This window comes from Rhamphochromis longiceps, linkage group LG7 (assembly GCF_057381845.1).
Source record: "Rhamphochromis longiceps isolate RC_006_pf linkage group LG7, R_longiceps_female_GT1.1, whole genome shotgun sequence".
NCBI classification, from domain to species: Eukaryota; Metazoa; Chordata; class Actinopteri; order Cichliformes; family Cichlidae; genus Rhamphochromis; species Rhamphochromis longiceps.
In genome coordinates this window covers 56767608-56785053 of record NC_140563.1, presented here as the reverse complement: position 1 = coordinate 56785053, position 17446 = coordinate 56767608, and the positions used below count along the sequence as shown (strand labels likewise).

Sequence of the window (17446 nt, the reverse complement as noted above, 5' to 3'; positions counted from 1 at the left end):
ATCAGGGGGTTCAGACTGTCAAACAGTGTGTGCATAAATAGTTAAATAGTTTAACAAAAATAAATTATTTGCAATTAAATTCCACGAAGTGATCTACCTGACAGGTCCACGCCGGCATTTACACTTTCCAACCTGCCTTGGTCTTTTCAACACACGATGGCGCTACTCCCCAAAAAACAGAATAACACCGACTCCATCTGTGAATGACGGCATGTAATGACGACCTGACTGTAATGATACATGCTCGTACATAATGAGCAGCTGTAACTGAAACTCTGGAAGAGGCATGATTTCCAATTTCCGACAGGCTAAAGATAGACGCGGTCGTAATTACAACAAAGCTCACAGGATACTATTAACCTGCACAGAAGACCCTAAAAAAATACCAAACAGACCACATCCTCTGATTCAGACATTAAATTCTATGATGTCTTACAAACTGCTGAGTGTAATCTGAGGAGGAATACACAGCAAACTGCAGGGTTAACACAGGCAAAGCCAGAGAATCGTGTTTATTTGATTAATTCTTTGTTCAAAGTTAATGCGAAATGTGAAAGTGTACATATTCATTGTTTTTGAATTATGGGCTATCAATGAATCGACTTTTAATAGTTTCCTTGTTTTTTACTTAACCCTTGTGTGGTGTTCGTATTTTTGTTACTCAGCCAGTGTTCATGGGTCTGGTGGACCCGCTAGAGTTTTGGCTTTCCAAATTAACACTATCAAACAATTTTATGTTAAATTACTCAACAGATGTTTACTTCATCCCAATTACAAGACATATGAACAGCAAACATGGTTAATTTTTTCCCTTTACCTTTGTTAGATCACATTTATGAATTAATGTGCTTCTCGTTTTTCTTTTATATAAAATGTTATAAATAAATCAGTTATAATCAAGTGGAGTGAGTGGAAAGACACAACACATTTACACGTGAAAAAATAATTAATTGTTTAATTTTTCTTTTGAAAAAAACTGAACACGGGTCTCACAGACCCGAACACCATACAAGGGTTAAAGAAAGTAATTGAATACTTTGGCTTCTTGCGCCAAAGAGCCCCACTGGTCCTCTAAAAATATGCTGTCTGTAATGTATCATATTATCATGAGTGTTTGATGTAATATCATAATCTGACAGGGGTGTCAAACTAAATCTACTGGAGTAAAAAGTATTTCAAAGAGGTTTTGGTGTACAATAACATGGAAATATATATGCATGTGCTTGGTTTTTCTACAATTGCAGGGACGACATTTCCTGTTTGAAAGTTTGATTCATAATTCTGTATCCTCTTACCTGAAGTTCATAATGAAAACATTAAGTATTCAGTTAATAATGAACAGAATACTTTAAAATGGGTTGTCCTCCACACGTTTGATCTTTAATGATAATTTTGTGTGCTTTGTGTGACAGCTAGTTATAGCTGTGAAGTAATACAGTGGAACAGAGTTGGTTAATAAAACAGGTGACTTTAACGTGTGGAAATTGAAGACGGCTCTGTAAATTCGCTGTTTCAGTGATGGACATGCGCACACTGATGGGATGGAAGAGAGGCACCTCTGCACTGACGTCACCCCCCCCCCCCCTCAAAAAAAAAAATGTCCCGGAGCTGGGACATACCCGGTTTCTCTGCAGTGTAGTAGTGAGGAGGAGCAGCTCCAGAATTGTAAGCCAACTTTTTCTGGTGTTTGCATGGATGCACAGCTTCTCTAAACTTTTTTTTAAAAACATATTTAAGGTTTTAAGAGCGACCACAATGAACACAAACTTTATTTTATAAAGATAGACTGAACATATAAAACCTTCTGCGGAAGGAAATCCAAAACTTGGAAAAGCTGCTTTTTTTTGTGTGTGTGTGTGTGTGTGTGTGTGTGTGAGACAGTCTTGGGCTGGGATACCACCGCTGCTGTTGCTGCTCGGGTGTCTGGGCTGAAGGGGAGAATCTCAGTGAGGCTTCACAGGATGGCAGAGTTCAAAAGGAGATGAAAAGAGGAGAGCAAAGGAGGTCTGTGTGCGGAACTTGAGAGCTGCAGAAGTGATTTGGTCCTGGGCTCTGTCTGCACACTCGGATTGGAGCTGACAATGAAGATGAACATGGTAAATGGGCTCAAATCTACTCTGTCAAGAAAATAAGACTATATGTTTTTTCTACTTTTTCTCTTTAAAATAATCGGAGATGATTCGTGTGAACATTTCAAATGTTAAAATAGCTATTTTACCACTAAGAGCTGAGAGAGAGAGTTTAAGGGGGGGGGGGGGGGTCGTTGCGTGGAAAAGGCGTACTTTAGGCAGCATTTACGCACAGTAAGTTCGCAGCGTTACAGGTCCACATCTGCAAAAGTTTGCCTATCCGGCTGCTGAAAACAAACCAACCAAACTTCCCCTGAGCAACAAAAGCTGCGGTCTATTTTGACTTGCAGACGCTCCTTGAGGGTTGCGTTTGCGGTACCGGTGTAATGCATGCGGGCTGGCTGCCAACTGTCTGGGTCAGAGTGGCCAAGTAGGTAGCGTTGTCTGTCTGTCTGGACCGCAGGAGCGCTACAGCTGAAGAAACATTTGCGAAAAGCCCTCCTTTCCAAAAAGGCTACCACCCGTGTTTGGAGTCCGGTCTCTTCCTCGGATCGTCACCGCTGTGTCACCTGGATCCGCTTGTGTGCTGCAGTTTGTAGTTTGCACATGTTGCTTTCAAGCGCGTCAGTGAGTAAAACTAATCTGCAGAAATATCAGCTTGCACAGCTGACATGTATGCGTCCGTTCCAGCGCGGGTTTTACACGTCATTTGTATTGTATTGCCACGTTTTTGTCACGGCGTATCAGCCATTAAACGGCCATCCGTGTATTTAAAGAGGTACTGGCACAAATGGAACCGACACCAGTGCTCCTCGTGGAAATCTGTAATATGGGGTGTTCAGCGTTGCCTTACGTTTTCATTCATTGATTACAAACCACAGATGGAGTCAAAGCTTGCCATCAAGCCTGCTATAGTTAGTTGCTCAGTATAAGCATATAAATGCAGATATTAAATAAGTACAAAGTTTTAGAATAGTCAGTAGCCAATTGATCTAGCACTTGACGACCAATAAATCAACTAACAGAGTGGGCTATCGTTGGGTAATCGCTGCTTAATTTTCTCCACAGCAGTGCAGATGGATTGGTCAAGACAAAGATACAGAGCTTCCTGTTTGCGTCTGATGGATTACAGTGTTTTGTATGAGCTGCTGACATGAATTCAGAGGCTGGTGAGATGTGGGAGTGCTCATCTTCAGGAGAAATCTGAGACCTGAATGAGCCTTCAAGCACGGTGAGAGCATTTTAATTGAAGGAGGCGCACCATGGACTTGTTGTGGTCTGCCATCAGACCCATTATGTCCTTTTAACCCATTTGTAGCACCCTCTACCCCTACCCCATGTCACATCTTTCCCTGAATTATGGAAATTTTGTGGAAGACGCTGACTTGGACACTGAGCCTGGTGGTGATGACTGCTTCTGAATTTCAAAGTATCAGCAAACTCTCACACAACTCCCAAGGTATGGTGGTGACACATGGACAAAAAAAATTCTGCTGTACTCAACAGCTTATTTTCATAACATCTTCTTATTTCTGTTCCATTCTCTTCTTTTCCTGGTAAAAGAGGAGTTCCTGTCCTACCTGCAGCACTACCAGTTGACTGTCCCGGTGCGGGTGGATGAGAATGGAGAATTCCTGAGCTACACTGTGAAGCACTACCGGCCAGGCCGACGGAGACGGGGGGCGGTGGATCCGATGATGGGAGCCCAGCCCGCGTTAGACCCACTGGAGCCCCGACTGTTCTACAGACTGTCAGCCTATGGAAAGCACTTTCACTTAAACCTGACTCTCAACCCCCACTTGGTGTCAAAACATTTTACAGTGGAGTACTGGGGTAAAGAAGGGCTGGAGTGGCGGCATAATATGGTAGATAACTGTCACTATATTGGATTCTTGCAAAATCAGCACAGTACAACTAGAGTGGCACTCAGCAACTGCAAAGGCCTGGTGAGTACAAAGTGCCCCCCCCCCCCCCCCATGTTTATGTCAGATATAACTAGGTTGTGGTTCTGGTAGATTTTTGGTAGATTCGGCAGAATATTATCACAAGATTATTGCAGTTTGCTTAAAAAAAAATTGGCTTTTTTTCCGCATGGTGCACTGAGCCTGCAGGCAGCTTGGAGTGACTTGAGGTTTATGTTGAAAAAAATCACATCATCTCAGTGATCTGATTGTGATAACCATCAGTGCTTTTCTTCTCACTTGTGCGCTGGATGTCACACTTGAGTAGTTGAGATCACATTTCTTAAGCAGATCCTTGTGTGATCTTTAAATGATATGCCTATAAATGTGCAGGTTTCAGTTCAAAAACAAAACTGAGCAGCTCTAATAAGGCATCTAATTATCCTGTCTAAGCACAGACTGTGTGACTGTTCAGTACCTTTTAACTAATCACGGAATTGTGCCAAATTTTAAAAGCTGTTATCCTTCCATGCTCGAGAGTAACTCTAAAGAAGTTAAAAAAAGAAAAAGGCCCTGCTTCTTATTGGCAAATGTAATCATGTGGGGGAAACGCTTAGCCAAATGTGTTGGCAAGACATAGCACTGAGTATCATAAATTGAATTAGTGTTTGCCCTTTTTTTTCTTACATCACCAAAAATGGACAAAACTGTGTCTGTACTTTAATGTAATCAGCTGTCTGGACATTTTGAGATCTTGACATCACACACTATTAAAACCCTACATCAAAAATGTTTCTGTAGGCTAGTGTGATATGTGGTTAATTGCTTTTATTGTGGGTTTTACAAAGCCAAGCCAGTGTTTCCTATAAACCCACTCTGAAGGACTTCTCCTAGGTTATGCTCCAGAGGGGGCATTGACAGGGGGAGAAGAATGTTTTAATGCTGGTCTGGATGTAACTGATTGTTTGGGGTTCTTACATTTTACTGCAGATTAGTGACTAATGCATTGTATATGTGAAAACATGTCCCTAATGAGAAGCAAGAGGTCACATAAGGGGATGTATTAGTTGTTTAAAGGGACACTCCAAAATGACTATCTTGTTTTGTTTTTGTTTTTTTTAATTAGCTGCCCAAATTCTGGATTGTACTTTTTTACAACTTGCTACAAAGCAAAATCTTTTTCACATGTTCCCCACCTGACATGTGCCCAGTATTTTCAGACTTTAAAAATTAGGGTTTGGAACACCTGCTATCCAGATTCAAACTGACGTGACTTTGTTATGATGTCAGCATGACAATCCGTCAGTCAGAAGTGGAAAACAATAGGGCTGTTGGAGGTGTGTAGGCTTTAGTTGTGATATGGCTTCCAATAATCATTGTGTTCAAACTGTCCACTGTAAATAAAAGATGGAATCAGGCACTATGACATCAGTGTCAAGCTTGAGTGTTGGCGTTTTAGCTGCTGTGTTCGTTCTTTGTAGTCAGAAACGACCAAATTTGGATGACTGGGTGGAGGTCCAAGTTATGAGCTAACGCTAGCTAGCTTGATTATCTATCTCCATTCATAACTGAAGCCCAAACATCTTGGACAGTGTGCACCTCACAGCAAGCTTTATTGTTTATCAGATAATTACAATATAATTTCATCATTAAAATTTCCCAAAAGCCACCAACACAGAACCTCCAAAGGTCCAATTCAGTGACTTCTCTTAAAAGAAGTAAGGCCTACAAAAGAGTGACGGAATATAGCAAAGTAGACACTTGTCAATTAAGGTGGCCATGGCCATAATTCCATTACCAAGAGTGATTAATTTATATTACAAAATGTCCCACCATAGACTTGTTATGGTGGGAAACTATTCACAAAACCAAACCATTTTATGCACGTCACTTTTTGAGCCAGCCTCAAGTGGTCATTAGATGAAAAGCAGTTTTTGGCATTTAGTTGAGTTTTCCCTTGAGACATGGCTGCTTGGTTCAAACTATCTCCCTTGGATTTCAGAACTCACCAATAACTCTAATATAGCTTGAATGTTTGTTCTTTTTTTTCATATATATTCATAAAAGCAGATTTTGAAAATGTTCACCTGTTGAAACAAAGGATGCCTGAGTTTCCTTCATGTCCACCTGTCTGAGCACAGACAAGAGTAACAAGTGTCTAAACTAGGATTGCTCCTTTAATAAAATGATTATGAAATACAGTGCTTTTTCTTAAGACTGTACTTTTAGTACCAATGTTTCCTGTTTTTAACCTGCTTTTTTCATTGATTTTCTTCCCCAACAAGCACGGTGTTATTACAACAGAGGAAGAACAGTATTTAATAGAGCCTTTAAAGAACATATCCTCAACCACCTCTGGTGAATGGAACCTGGAAGAAGCACAGCAGCATGTTATTTATAAAATGTCTGCCATTCCCTCACCACAAGAGCATAGCCAGGAGTTCAGCTGTGGCATTTCAGGTTGGTGAACCTCCATCTGGGTTGGACTCTGTGTGGGTGGAACTGACGTAAAGGAATAACTATACATAGCAAGTTAGAGGAAGTGCTGGTTTGGTTCTAGGCCCAGGTTCTGTTAGACATGACCGGGCCTCTTGTGTGCTATAGTTGCTCCTGGCCTGGACACCTTTCAACCTGTGACAGAAAGTCTTGCTCCAGCTTTCATATAACGCCCTTCAGTGCATAAAGAAGACTTTACACAAGAACAAATTCTATTTATAGGACCAATAATCATCTTGAGAATTAAAAATTCTCAGTTTCACCAATGCTCTGTTTGCTGAGATACGTTGAGTTAGAACCAAAAATAACCAGGTGGATATTTAGGTATTCGGCCAGGGTCTTATGAGAAAGAGCAAAGACTGTCATCGCCAGGAAGCCAGCATGTCCTAACATGCAGCATCTTATAGCTTTTTCCCAGAGCATCTGCTGGGCCATAAAACAAAGACTTTAGCTGCTAGGTTCAAAGTGGCAAATTCCATATCTGCACCTATCACACACAAACCAGCTCTCTCTCAAACAGATAATGTGTCACGCTTCTGATTGTTACCTCACTCTTACCTGTCTTTGTCTCCCTGTCATTCACAGACCTCATTAAAACCAGTGCACCTTGCCAGCTTAGCACGCCTTTGCCCCAAAACTACAGCAAGCTGTCAAACAGCACCCACAGACAGAAGCGATCCATCAGCACTGAGCGCTTTGTGGAGACGCTTGTGGTCGCTGATAAAATGATGGTCGGTTACCACGGACGCAAAGACATTGAGCACTACATCCTGTCCGTAATGAATATTGTAAGTTTGAGCCTACTTTTTCGGTCAAGTCTACACTCATGATTTCCCCATTGTTGCTCATGTTATTCGTGGACAGGCAGAGTAGTGTGGCACAGTTGTCTGACTTTGTGTCTTTTCTTCTTTTCTGGAGGTCAGGTTGCCAAACTTTACCGTGATGCCAGCCTAGGAAATGTTGTGAACATTATTGTGACCCGGCTGATTGTTCTGACTGAAGATCAGGTAAGAGAAAGTCTCTTTTTTTCTGTTTTAAGCCACGTCTTCTAGTATCTATATCCTCACCTGTATTGAGTGTATAACTGTATAACGCAACTTCTGTGTAGAAAGGGTAGAGAGTAGAAAGACTCTTCACCATATGGACACCACTTCACATGAAAGCCGTGCTCAGGTATCTTCCCTCAGGGAGCTTCTATTGAGCATTTGTACATGTACTATACATGTGCATGTATGTGTGATGAGAGAAACAGAGGGTCTTCCTACCATCTGTTTTTCTGAAAGGGTCTAGCAACTCTTTTTGTAGCATCAGTTCCAAAAATGATGTCAAGTGGAATCAAACTTTAAATTATATGAAGCAGCACTAGTATATCAGTCATTATGAAAATTCACATTGCATGCAGAATGTTTTCTAATTATTTGGTGGGTAAGCTGACATCAGCACAGTTTAATTACCCTTTGCATGGAAGTGGAAGCATTTACCAAACTCCACTATAACGTCCCCAGTTGTCCTTCTACATTAGCTACTTTTCCTCCCTGTTTTCCAATAGTGCAAGTCCTCTGCTCCTCCTATGACTCATCTTTTTCTTCCTGCTGTAAATGGTTTTACCTTTACTACAACTGCATCGTCTCCTAAATCAAAGACAAAACCCATGTCTTCTGCAAAATCTGGTCCTCTAACATCCCTCTGATCCCCTAACAGTACTCCTCCAATAATTCATTCAGATAATCGTTCTACTTTGGCTCAGTGTTTAGAGCTGTCAATGCATGACAATAAATTCAGTGCCCTTTTTTTGTTTTGAGCTTTTTTTTTTTTTTTTTTTACATTTTTGTTTTGCGTGAATGCTATTTTTTGGACAGCAGGCAATAGGCCTCCAGGTTTCTGGGTATAAAGTCATGTGAAAAGAAAGTTTTTCACTGTCAAATCTCTATTGTGTTTGACACCCAGTGATGGATTGTGCATTATGGTCAAATGTCTCAGATTTGGGCTCATCTGTCCAAAGGACTGAGACCTGTAGAGTCTGAAATGTAGCTCTTGGGTTTTTTACAATTTCTCTGAGGATTGCACAATCTGATCTTAGGGTGAATTAGCTGGGATATCCACTGGGCTGATTGTGGTGTAATGTTAACATACAACAAAATACTCCAGGCCAGCAAACTGCCAATTGCCGCTATAGAGGTGCTCACTCTTGCCAATGATCAATCAACCTGCATTTAAACAGCAGGACGTAGGTGCTAATCAATCGTAAATCAAATGGAGAAGTGCCTTAAACCTCCGTTCTTTTAAGCAAATAAAGGGAGCAATAACTGTGGTTTAAAAAAAACTTGCATTCCTATAAAATTCTAAGTTAAACCTGCTCTTGGACCTGACCTTGTTAAAAACCTTGTTGATGTATATATGGGCTCAGTCACTCATTTTGAGTCATGCTGAGTAAAACATTGAGTTGTAAATTTAGCTTATTCTGTGTTTCACAAAGGAGGATTACCCAAAGTATGCTCGACTTGTGATTAAAAAGTCATTGGCCAACGAGGATGCAATTTTACTGCTGATCACGTTACTCATTTTAAAACAGGAAGTCGATGAAGGCAAAATTGCTCATCTTGACATAATAAACCAATGGATGAGTTCATGGTAGCTGCATCCATCCTTTATAATGTCTATGGCCACAACACAACATGGGAAAAACATCATGATACATTAAAGGTATCTCTTGTAAAGTCCTTTATTTAAAAGTAGTATAAAACCTTCCAAAGTGGAATATGAAGAAAGATGGTAAGACTTGACATCTGTGTTTGTGATGAAGAGATGTCAACTTAAGTTAAAAGTAGGAGCTGGCTGTACTTTTGTAAGGTACCAGTTTGTACCATGAGATGGTGAAGTGAGTGAACCTCAGCTTTAAGTCGTTAATAACACATTCTTACCTGCAAAAAAAGCAAAGCCTGTTGAGAAAATGAATGTAGGGCTTAAATGAAATATCAAAATTTGGAAGAACCTTTTGAACATGCCTGCTGGTAAAATACTGCCAACTATGGTAAATATTTTAGTTCAAATTTGCAGAGGATAATTACGAACCGCACGTATCTAGCATCACCCAATATTTTTTGGTGCTGATGGAAATTGCGTTTTCTTCTATCACTTTGTTTTTCATGTCTGTTTTTTGCAGCCAAATCTGGAAATTAATCATCATGCTGACAAGTCTCTGGACAGTTTCTGTAAGTGGCAGAAGTCCATCCTGTCTCATCACAGTGATGGAAACAGTATTCCAGAGAATGGGATGGCTCATCATGACAATGCTGTCCTAATCACCCGGTAAGAGTTGGCTAACAGCTACAGAACAGGACAACATGTTGCTCACACACCATTATAATAGTCCAGTGTTGAAATACAATTTTTCAGTTCTTACTTTATTTGTAATTTTCTCATCTTGAGCAAATACAGGTTATTTTCTGTGGTGTGCCTTCAGCAAATGCCGACAGCTACAGCACTGGAAAATCCAAAAGTCCAGGTCTTGTGCACACAAGACCTGGACTTTACCTGTAATAGCTCACGGGAATAAATGCCATCGTTTTGAAAGTAAAATGTGCTGTTACGGACGTAATGTACCTGTCATCCCGCAATTTATGTCATAAAATAATAAAACTCTGTCATTACCTGGAATAGACTTTATTGTTGCCAGAACTGTTTTGGCTACTTAACCTGGCAACTGATGTGTATACTCCTCCAGCTGCTTCTATCTAGAAGCAGGATGGGGTTCTGTGATTGACATTGCCAAAGGCAAAGTTTTTGATTCTCTAGTTTGCATAAAACAGCCTTTTTATCACTAGTGCTAGCGTGTTGTCTGCCAGTTGATATCCTCCAGCTTCTTTGGCTGTTGGCTTTATTATTGGTTTTAGCTTCACTTTGCACAAACAGCAAAGGCTGCTTAATAGAGCCTGCCTGCAGTGGTCATGGAGTTTGCCTTTTTGGCCTTCCCTTTTTAGCAGGAAGCTGAGAAATGTTATTGTTTTCATAAACCAAAAAAATCATGGAAAGGGCTTTTAACTCACAAACTATTTTTTTTAAAACATTTCAGTTTGAGGGCATGAATTAACTTAGATACTTGGTTACAGATGAGCTCTAAGGAAGCTGACAGACCCAATGCTCTGACATATAAAAGGCCCATTAGGTTGTTATACCTGATGGTCATTGCAAACAAACATTGGTCTACAAATCTATCATCTGTCACAGTTTGTTCACAGCAAAATCCAAGTAATAAATACGATATTCACATTGTTTTTCTTGGGGATTAGAATATTATATCCATCCATCCATTGATTCATCCATTCTCTATATTATAATATAGAGAATGGATGAATCGATGGATGGATGGGCTTGTTTAAATGAATTTGGTTTATAAAAATACACCACTTCTATAGCTGTGATGAAATTAGCCACAAACACTTTTCCTGCAGATCTTTGGTAACATGGATCAGTGTGAATGAATGATTGAAAGTTCTTGTTAGCATAAAACAAGGATGTCATTGTCCAGCCTTTGTTTTGAAATGGGTGGTGTCAAAACCTTTGAAAAATTGGGGGAATAAATCAAAAATGGATTAGAAAAGTCACAAGTAGGGTCACTTAAAAGAGAACAGAGAGAGAGAGAGAGAGAGAGAGAGAGAGAGGAGTGATTCAAAGACAAAGGAGTGAGGGTGGTAGGTGATGGTGGAGGTGGTGGGAGGGTAAAATTTAAGTTGCTGTGCTCTTGGTTTTAATAGATTAAAAGCTTTTGGTATGATTGTCTCATTAATTTGAATGCAATCCTGTAAAAATTTCCTTGGGCACTGTGGGTCTGAGTGTTCTGACCTCCTTTTTTTTTTTTTTTTTTGCTCTATTGTATTAACTGTGAAAGAGCCCACGGCATGTAACTAAAATATAACCTTTACCAATAGACTGTCAGGAACGAGTGGCGTTCATCAGGACAGATTGACCCAGATTTCTTGAAACATATTAGCAATATTTCTGCGCCTAAATATTAGACAACAGTTATTTGCAAACATTTAGCAATCTGTCTGCGAGTGATTGCAATCAGTCTGAGTCAGGCCACTGTTGTTTAGATACAGGTTACCTCCTACCAGGTAACCTGTCCTATAGTTTTTACAATTAAAAGTGGTCAGCCAGAGGTTAATAATAATGGAATATATATACACATACACACACACACACACACACACACACACACACACACACACACACACACAATTCATTCACTCTCACATTCATACACTGGTGAAGGCACGCTACAGTTGTAGCCACAGCTGCCCTGGGGCAGACTGACAGAGGCGAGGCTGCCATATCGCGCCATCGGCCCCTCTGGCCATCACCAGTAGGCGGTAGGTGAAGTGTCTTGCCCAAGGACACAACGACCGAGACTCTCCGAGCCGGGGCTTGAACTGGCAACCTTCCAATTACAAGACGAACACCCAACTTTTGAGCCACGATCGCCCATTGAGCGTGTTGTGCGCTTAACCTATTGATGACCAGGTTCTCGTGACCACTTGAAATCACTTGCTGAATGGGGAAAAAAATTTAGTGCAATCAGTGGATATCCATTGACTTGACAACCCAAGCTAGTATATGATATTGTTAGGAGTAACACTTGAAGCTCTTTTCTGGACTGAGCAGTTTCAGTCATATTTAGGGCTGCTTATAAAACAAAATGACTGGGTGTATAACAGAAGTTAGTGAGGGTCTCTGCTTATGCAGCTATGTTCGGAAAAACCCAGAAGCTATTCTAATAGTCAACAAACATATACTGAGGGTCAAAACTAGCCATTAGGGTACAGGGGAGGTTGTCTTTACAAGGGAAAGATTTAAAGGTGACATTATACCTGACCAGACTGTGATTAAGCATAAACAGTTTGAGTATTCTGACCTTCTTCTTCTTCTTTTTGCCTGTTCTTAGGTATGACATCTGCACCTACAAGAACAAACCTTGTGGTACCTTAGGTGAGTGAAAAAGGCTGATATAAATTTCATATATGTTAAATTAGGTTTCCTTTGTAATCTTATGTGATGCTGACTACATTAAATGTCTAGTTTTGGAGTTTATCCTTTCCTGCTCTTTGGAGAGGTTTTTATTTTCCCATTCAACGTGTCCTCAAGAAAACCTTATTTAGCAGCCTTCGCAATCTTGTGTAGAAGAACACAAATCCGGTGAGACATAATAAGAAGGATATTTTCCATTGTGTTATTATAGCTCCTCAGTGGCTTCTCCTCTGTTTGTTGAGGCCAGGAGCCCTGAACCTGGACAGCTGTGGTCACCTCTAGTTTATAAATCTCCTCTGTCTCTGTCCTCTGCCTCCAACCTCAGTTTGTCTAAAGTGTTTACACTTCCACTGGGGGTTGAAAGGGAGAAAGGAAGTGCAGGAAAGTTAAGGAGGGCAAAGACTTAAAAGGGGGGAGGAGAAATGTGGGATGAAGAAGAGACGAGATTAGTGGCAGATGGGGGAGATGGAGAAGAAGAAGAGGAGGGGTTGAAAGGAAAATGGAAAAGGACCATTATAGGGGGTGTTAGAGTATGCAGGAGGGAGATGGAGTGGGTGATATGCACGCTCTGGTGTTACTGGGGGTGGAAAAAGGACAGCAAGTGGTGGCAGATCACCCCCCCCCCCCCCCCAAAAAAAAAAAAAAAAATTTCTGTCTCAAGTTGTTCAGTTCCACCTCAAACCTTCCTACCCACCCAGCTCTTTTTTTCCCCATCTTATCTTTTTTGGAGCCTGCAGGCACCACAGTATATCTTGGAGGTAATATCGTGACTTCAGGGGTGGTTTGACAGATTGACCGCATTCGTCACATTCCCTGGTCTTTTTAATTGCCCTGGCATCTGCTTGGCTTCCTTGTTGTCTCACCCCCACCTCCCTCTCTGCTCCTCCTCCTTTTCCTCCCAGGGATCATGCTCTCGGGTCAGACTGCTGGCATTTAGGGTCGCAGAGTAATCATGGGCGTGGAGATAATGCACAGTCCACCCTGGAGTTAAGAAAACAGCTTACACTCCATGTTTGCCCCCCACCCGAACACACACACACACACACACACACACACACACACACACACACACACACACACACACACACACACACACACACACCTTTCTTCTTTTCCCTCCCTCTCCTCCTTTTCTCTTCACCTTCAGGCTCCCTCTTTTCCTGCAGTAATGGTTTCAGTGGCCTCCTGATTTGCGAGTCTATTCTTGTTTAGCCTCTTAGTAAAGAGGACACAAAGGCCATGCCACTTTTAGCAGGCAAGCGAGGAGTCCATGCATGCGCTACAGGAAGATGTGAAGCTGCATTGGTTGCCAAACGACATGTTATGTAGCTAATGAACAGTGTAAAAAGAGGTGTGCAAAGTTTATCATTAGAACATTTTGCAAAAGTTTCTACTGCAAGTTGGGAAACCGCTCTGGTGCATGCGAGCTGAATAAAAATAAACATATTTTCTTGCTCACGTTCGTTGCATGAAGCCATTCAGACATTTAGTTTTGGTTTGATTTGTCTAAATTCAGAGGTAACTGCTTATTCGCAAGAGAAAGAAAATTGAAAGCTGTTGACAGTAACTGTGCTCCTATCTACATGATTTATGCACATGTTAAGCACTTGAAAAATTCTTGAATGAAAGTCCAAACAAATCCCCACAACTGTATTGCAAGATGTTTTTGTATCAACTGCTAAAAAAATATACAGGGAATGTACAGTACAGTAAACAGTAATGTACCGTCTTTTGTAAATACAGTTTGGTACTTTAAATGCTAATACCTTTCAGGAAAAAATATTCATTCATATCAATATATAAATATTAATACCCTATTTTCTAATTTTTAGTTAAGTCAGACTTGAGTCTCACTGTGATGCTTTAGTACAGCGGTCCCCAAACCCCGGGCCTCGGACCGTGAGTGTTGAGGCTCAGGTGTGAAATGTATAGTTTTCAGGGTTTTTATCGGTTTTCAGCGTTATTTTGTTATCGTTTTTATCGTTTACTCGGCTTTCCTTGCTCTTTTCACGTGTGTTATGAATAAATCTTCTTTTTTTCGGTACGGGTACTAGTTTTATTTTGTTGTATTTATCCGCGACACCTTAAAGGCTGTGGCGCAAAAAAGGTTGGATACCGCTGCTTTAGTACGTCCACAACTTAACTCTTAAATGCACATAGTCAAAATAAAGAAATTAAAAAGAAAGAGTAGCAACGTGAGTTGAAATTGTAGCAACCCAAGGTGGTGGTAGCTTGGGTTATTTACAGTGGCAAGTTCAAAGACTCATGGGAATGTACATGCTTAGGCTCAAATCATTAATTATGTAGTGCTGTGATGTTTATTTTAGCTATTTTGCATTTAGACTTTAATTATTGTGGGCGTGTGATGTGGTTTCCAGCTTGTGTGTGGCTAAGTGTAATGTTAAGGTTTAACTAGCAGTGGACCACCATGATGACCAAGATTGCTGACTAAATCAAAGATGGACTCAGCCACCGTGATGTCACCCATTGATTTGGGGTTTTTTGAAGCCTCACTGTTAGTGTTTTGGCCATCACATTGTTATTGAGAGGAAAGGGTGGCCTGCTAAATTATCAGCTAATGCTTACAAGCTACATTTATAAACTGTAAGGCACAGACAAACACAGTATCGGTTAATTAATGTTGCATAACAGACTAATAAAGTAGAATGTCACTCCTCAAAGCTAAGGCACAACTTCCTTGGACATATAACTTGATCCAAAATGCACCAACAGCACGAACATGGCAGAAAGATCCAGTGAAGGGACAATATTTAGCAGAGGTAAGACTCAGAAGACACCAGTGGGTACAGCTCCACCTGCCATCTATGTGGATGACTGGATGGCACACCCCTTCACCACCCTTCATAGCAACCCCAAGTTGCTATTAAGATATGAACTATCAATAAGGCCAAAACTGCTATGTATTCGGCTATAAAAAAATGTGCTTTGTGTTGTAAAGTTGGGTATTTTCATTTTTGGGACTCTGTGGAGCCTGACTTGCTTTTGGAGCCAGGCCCAAGTTGCCAATACACAACTGCAGTTTTTGGCACTTACACACCAGCCTCACTTTTCAGCCTTTGACGTTCTTCCTTGGTAGTGATGAGTCATGTCCATTCAGCGTGTATCTTCAGGGTGTTAAATACAGGAGCTTTTGGATAACCGTGTGGTGAATAAAGAGAATGGAAATTTAAAGAAACTGATTTCAGGGTACATTGGTGAGGGTACAGAGACATTTTCCATTTTTATGGTGATTACAGAAGGTACATTAAACATTATAATGGCAACCAAACAAGTGACTTTGTTTTCAAAATCTATAATATGCAGCACAGTAGTGTCATATCTTTTACTATATGAAAGTGTTGTTTTACATTTCAGTAGGTACGCTGTAAAATAATGTAAAATATCAACAACTTGCACACTGTGGAGCGTCAGTATAGTGTATTTATTACTCTATGCAAACTGTAATGCTGCTCTCCATCAGAATGGGGTGATGTGTATTTGCTTTTCTGTATTTTATTGTCATTTATCATCCTAAAGCGGAATCCAACTAGCTTTACTATCATTTAAAAAGTGTCCTTTTTAAATGACAGTAATGATAAGTAGAAAAGATGTGATGGTAAAAAAAAAAGTAATTTCTCTAAATTGCAATGGAAATACCTGAGCTGTTTCAAACTAATGAGGAAGCTTAAAGCATATCATATTTCTATAACTGGTGCACTTTTAATTTTTCATCTTGTTGCACCCTCTCCTGCCATTGTTGAACAGCATTTAATTGCATTTTTTTTTATTTTATTTTTTACAAATTTACTTAAAATGTCAAGTAAAACTTAACAGAAATGACTGAGATTATCCAGAGTGACAGGATTCCCCTTAAATTTATTCTCAAATATATGAAAACCTGGGAAAAACTCCTCAACCCAACATGAAATAAATAGAAAGTACTTCTCTCTCTCTCTCTCACACGCACGCACACAGGCGCACACACACCTGCTTTGCAGTGTCATATGATCCACTCTCCAGTCACCTGTAGATGTAATCTGTGAAGGATCGCCAGCAGTCTCCCTATCTGACCTGTCAGGCTTTAGGGGAAAAAGAACCTGCGACACCTGGATTGTGGAGCGTTTTTAACTTGAAACGCCCTCTCCTCTCCCTTTTCCCTCTTTTCTCTCGGCCTCTTTCTCCAAGTCTTGCTTTTGGAATGAGAAAAAACAACTCTATTTTCTGTCAGTTTTTTGTCAGAATACTAGTTACATGAAATCCAGTGTATAAACCTTTTCCAGCAATATCCCCGTTTAAGTAAAAAAACAACAAACATTTAGGAGCAAATGCTAAGCTTGACTTGTCCTGGTGAATCTATAGCCATGACTAGCTGACTCTCAGCACTGCTGCAAACAGTAGCTTATGTATGGAATCCCAGTTTTATGACAGCGAGTCCTAAGAATGCTTTGCCTCAACCTTGTGTTTGTATGTTTGTCTGGCATGTGTGTTTATGTGTGTATGTCTAGGTCTGGCCTCAGTGGCTGGAATGTGTGAGCCAGAGAGGAGCTGCAGCATCAATGAAGACATCGGCCTCGGTTCTGCTTTCACCATTGCGCACGAGATTGGCCACAAGTGAGTTTTAAGAGTTTTTAGGATCCTAATATAAAATATAAAACTTGACATTACTCCCTGATGCGTATTGCAGAGGTGGTGGGACCAAGTCAGAGGGCCTTAAATGGCTTGGTTTTGAAGGCACACATTTAAATTACTTAACAGAACTTGTCTCATTAATTTAAAGTGGTGCAGCTCTGTCTACTTTGACTTGAGAATTATTATCCCTTAGTTAATCCTTATCATGGCTTGTAAAAGTTTTCCTTTTTTGTCTTTATACTTTTTCATGATTATAGCATAATTTGCCGTGGCACCTTACGCACATCCACAATGAACTTACACCCCGACAATATTCATTCATGGATC

At 40.5% G+C, this 17446-nt stretch overlaps 1 protein-coding gene across 4 annotated transcripts in view; it reads left to right on the top strand.

Annotated features, from left to right (window-relative positions):
- The first annotated feature begins 1623 nt into the window (after positions 1-1623).
- Positions 1624-17446, top strand: part of adamts6 (ADAM metallopeptidase with thrombospondin type 1 motif, 6) — an 80430-nt gene continuing 64607 nt past the window's right edge. Inside the window, exons 1-10 of one of the 4 annotated variants that reach the window (XM_085414473.1) lie at positions 1624-2096; positions 3138-3300; positions 3447-3528; positions 3633-4015; positions 6256-6430; positions 7052-7254; positions 7390-7473; positions 9630-9775; positions 12408-12451; positions 16996-17101. In XM_085414473.1, coding sequence (XP_085270599.1) covers positions 3477-3528; positions 3633-4015; positions 6256-6430; positions 7052-7254; positions 7390-7473; positions 9630-9775; positions 12408-12451; positions 16996-17101 — 1193 coding nt within the window. In that variant the 5' untranslated portion in view covers positions 1624-2096; positions 3138-3300; positions 3447-3476. Of the gene's footprint in view, positions 2097-2306; positions 2697-3137; positions 3529-3632; positions 4016-6255; positions 6431-7051; positions 7255-7389; positions 7474-9629; positions 9776-12407; positions 12452-16995; positions 17102-17446 lie in introns of those variants that run through there. The other 3 variants (XM_085414470.1, XM_085414472.1, XM_085414471.1) reach the window with 3 other exon arrangements.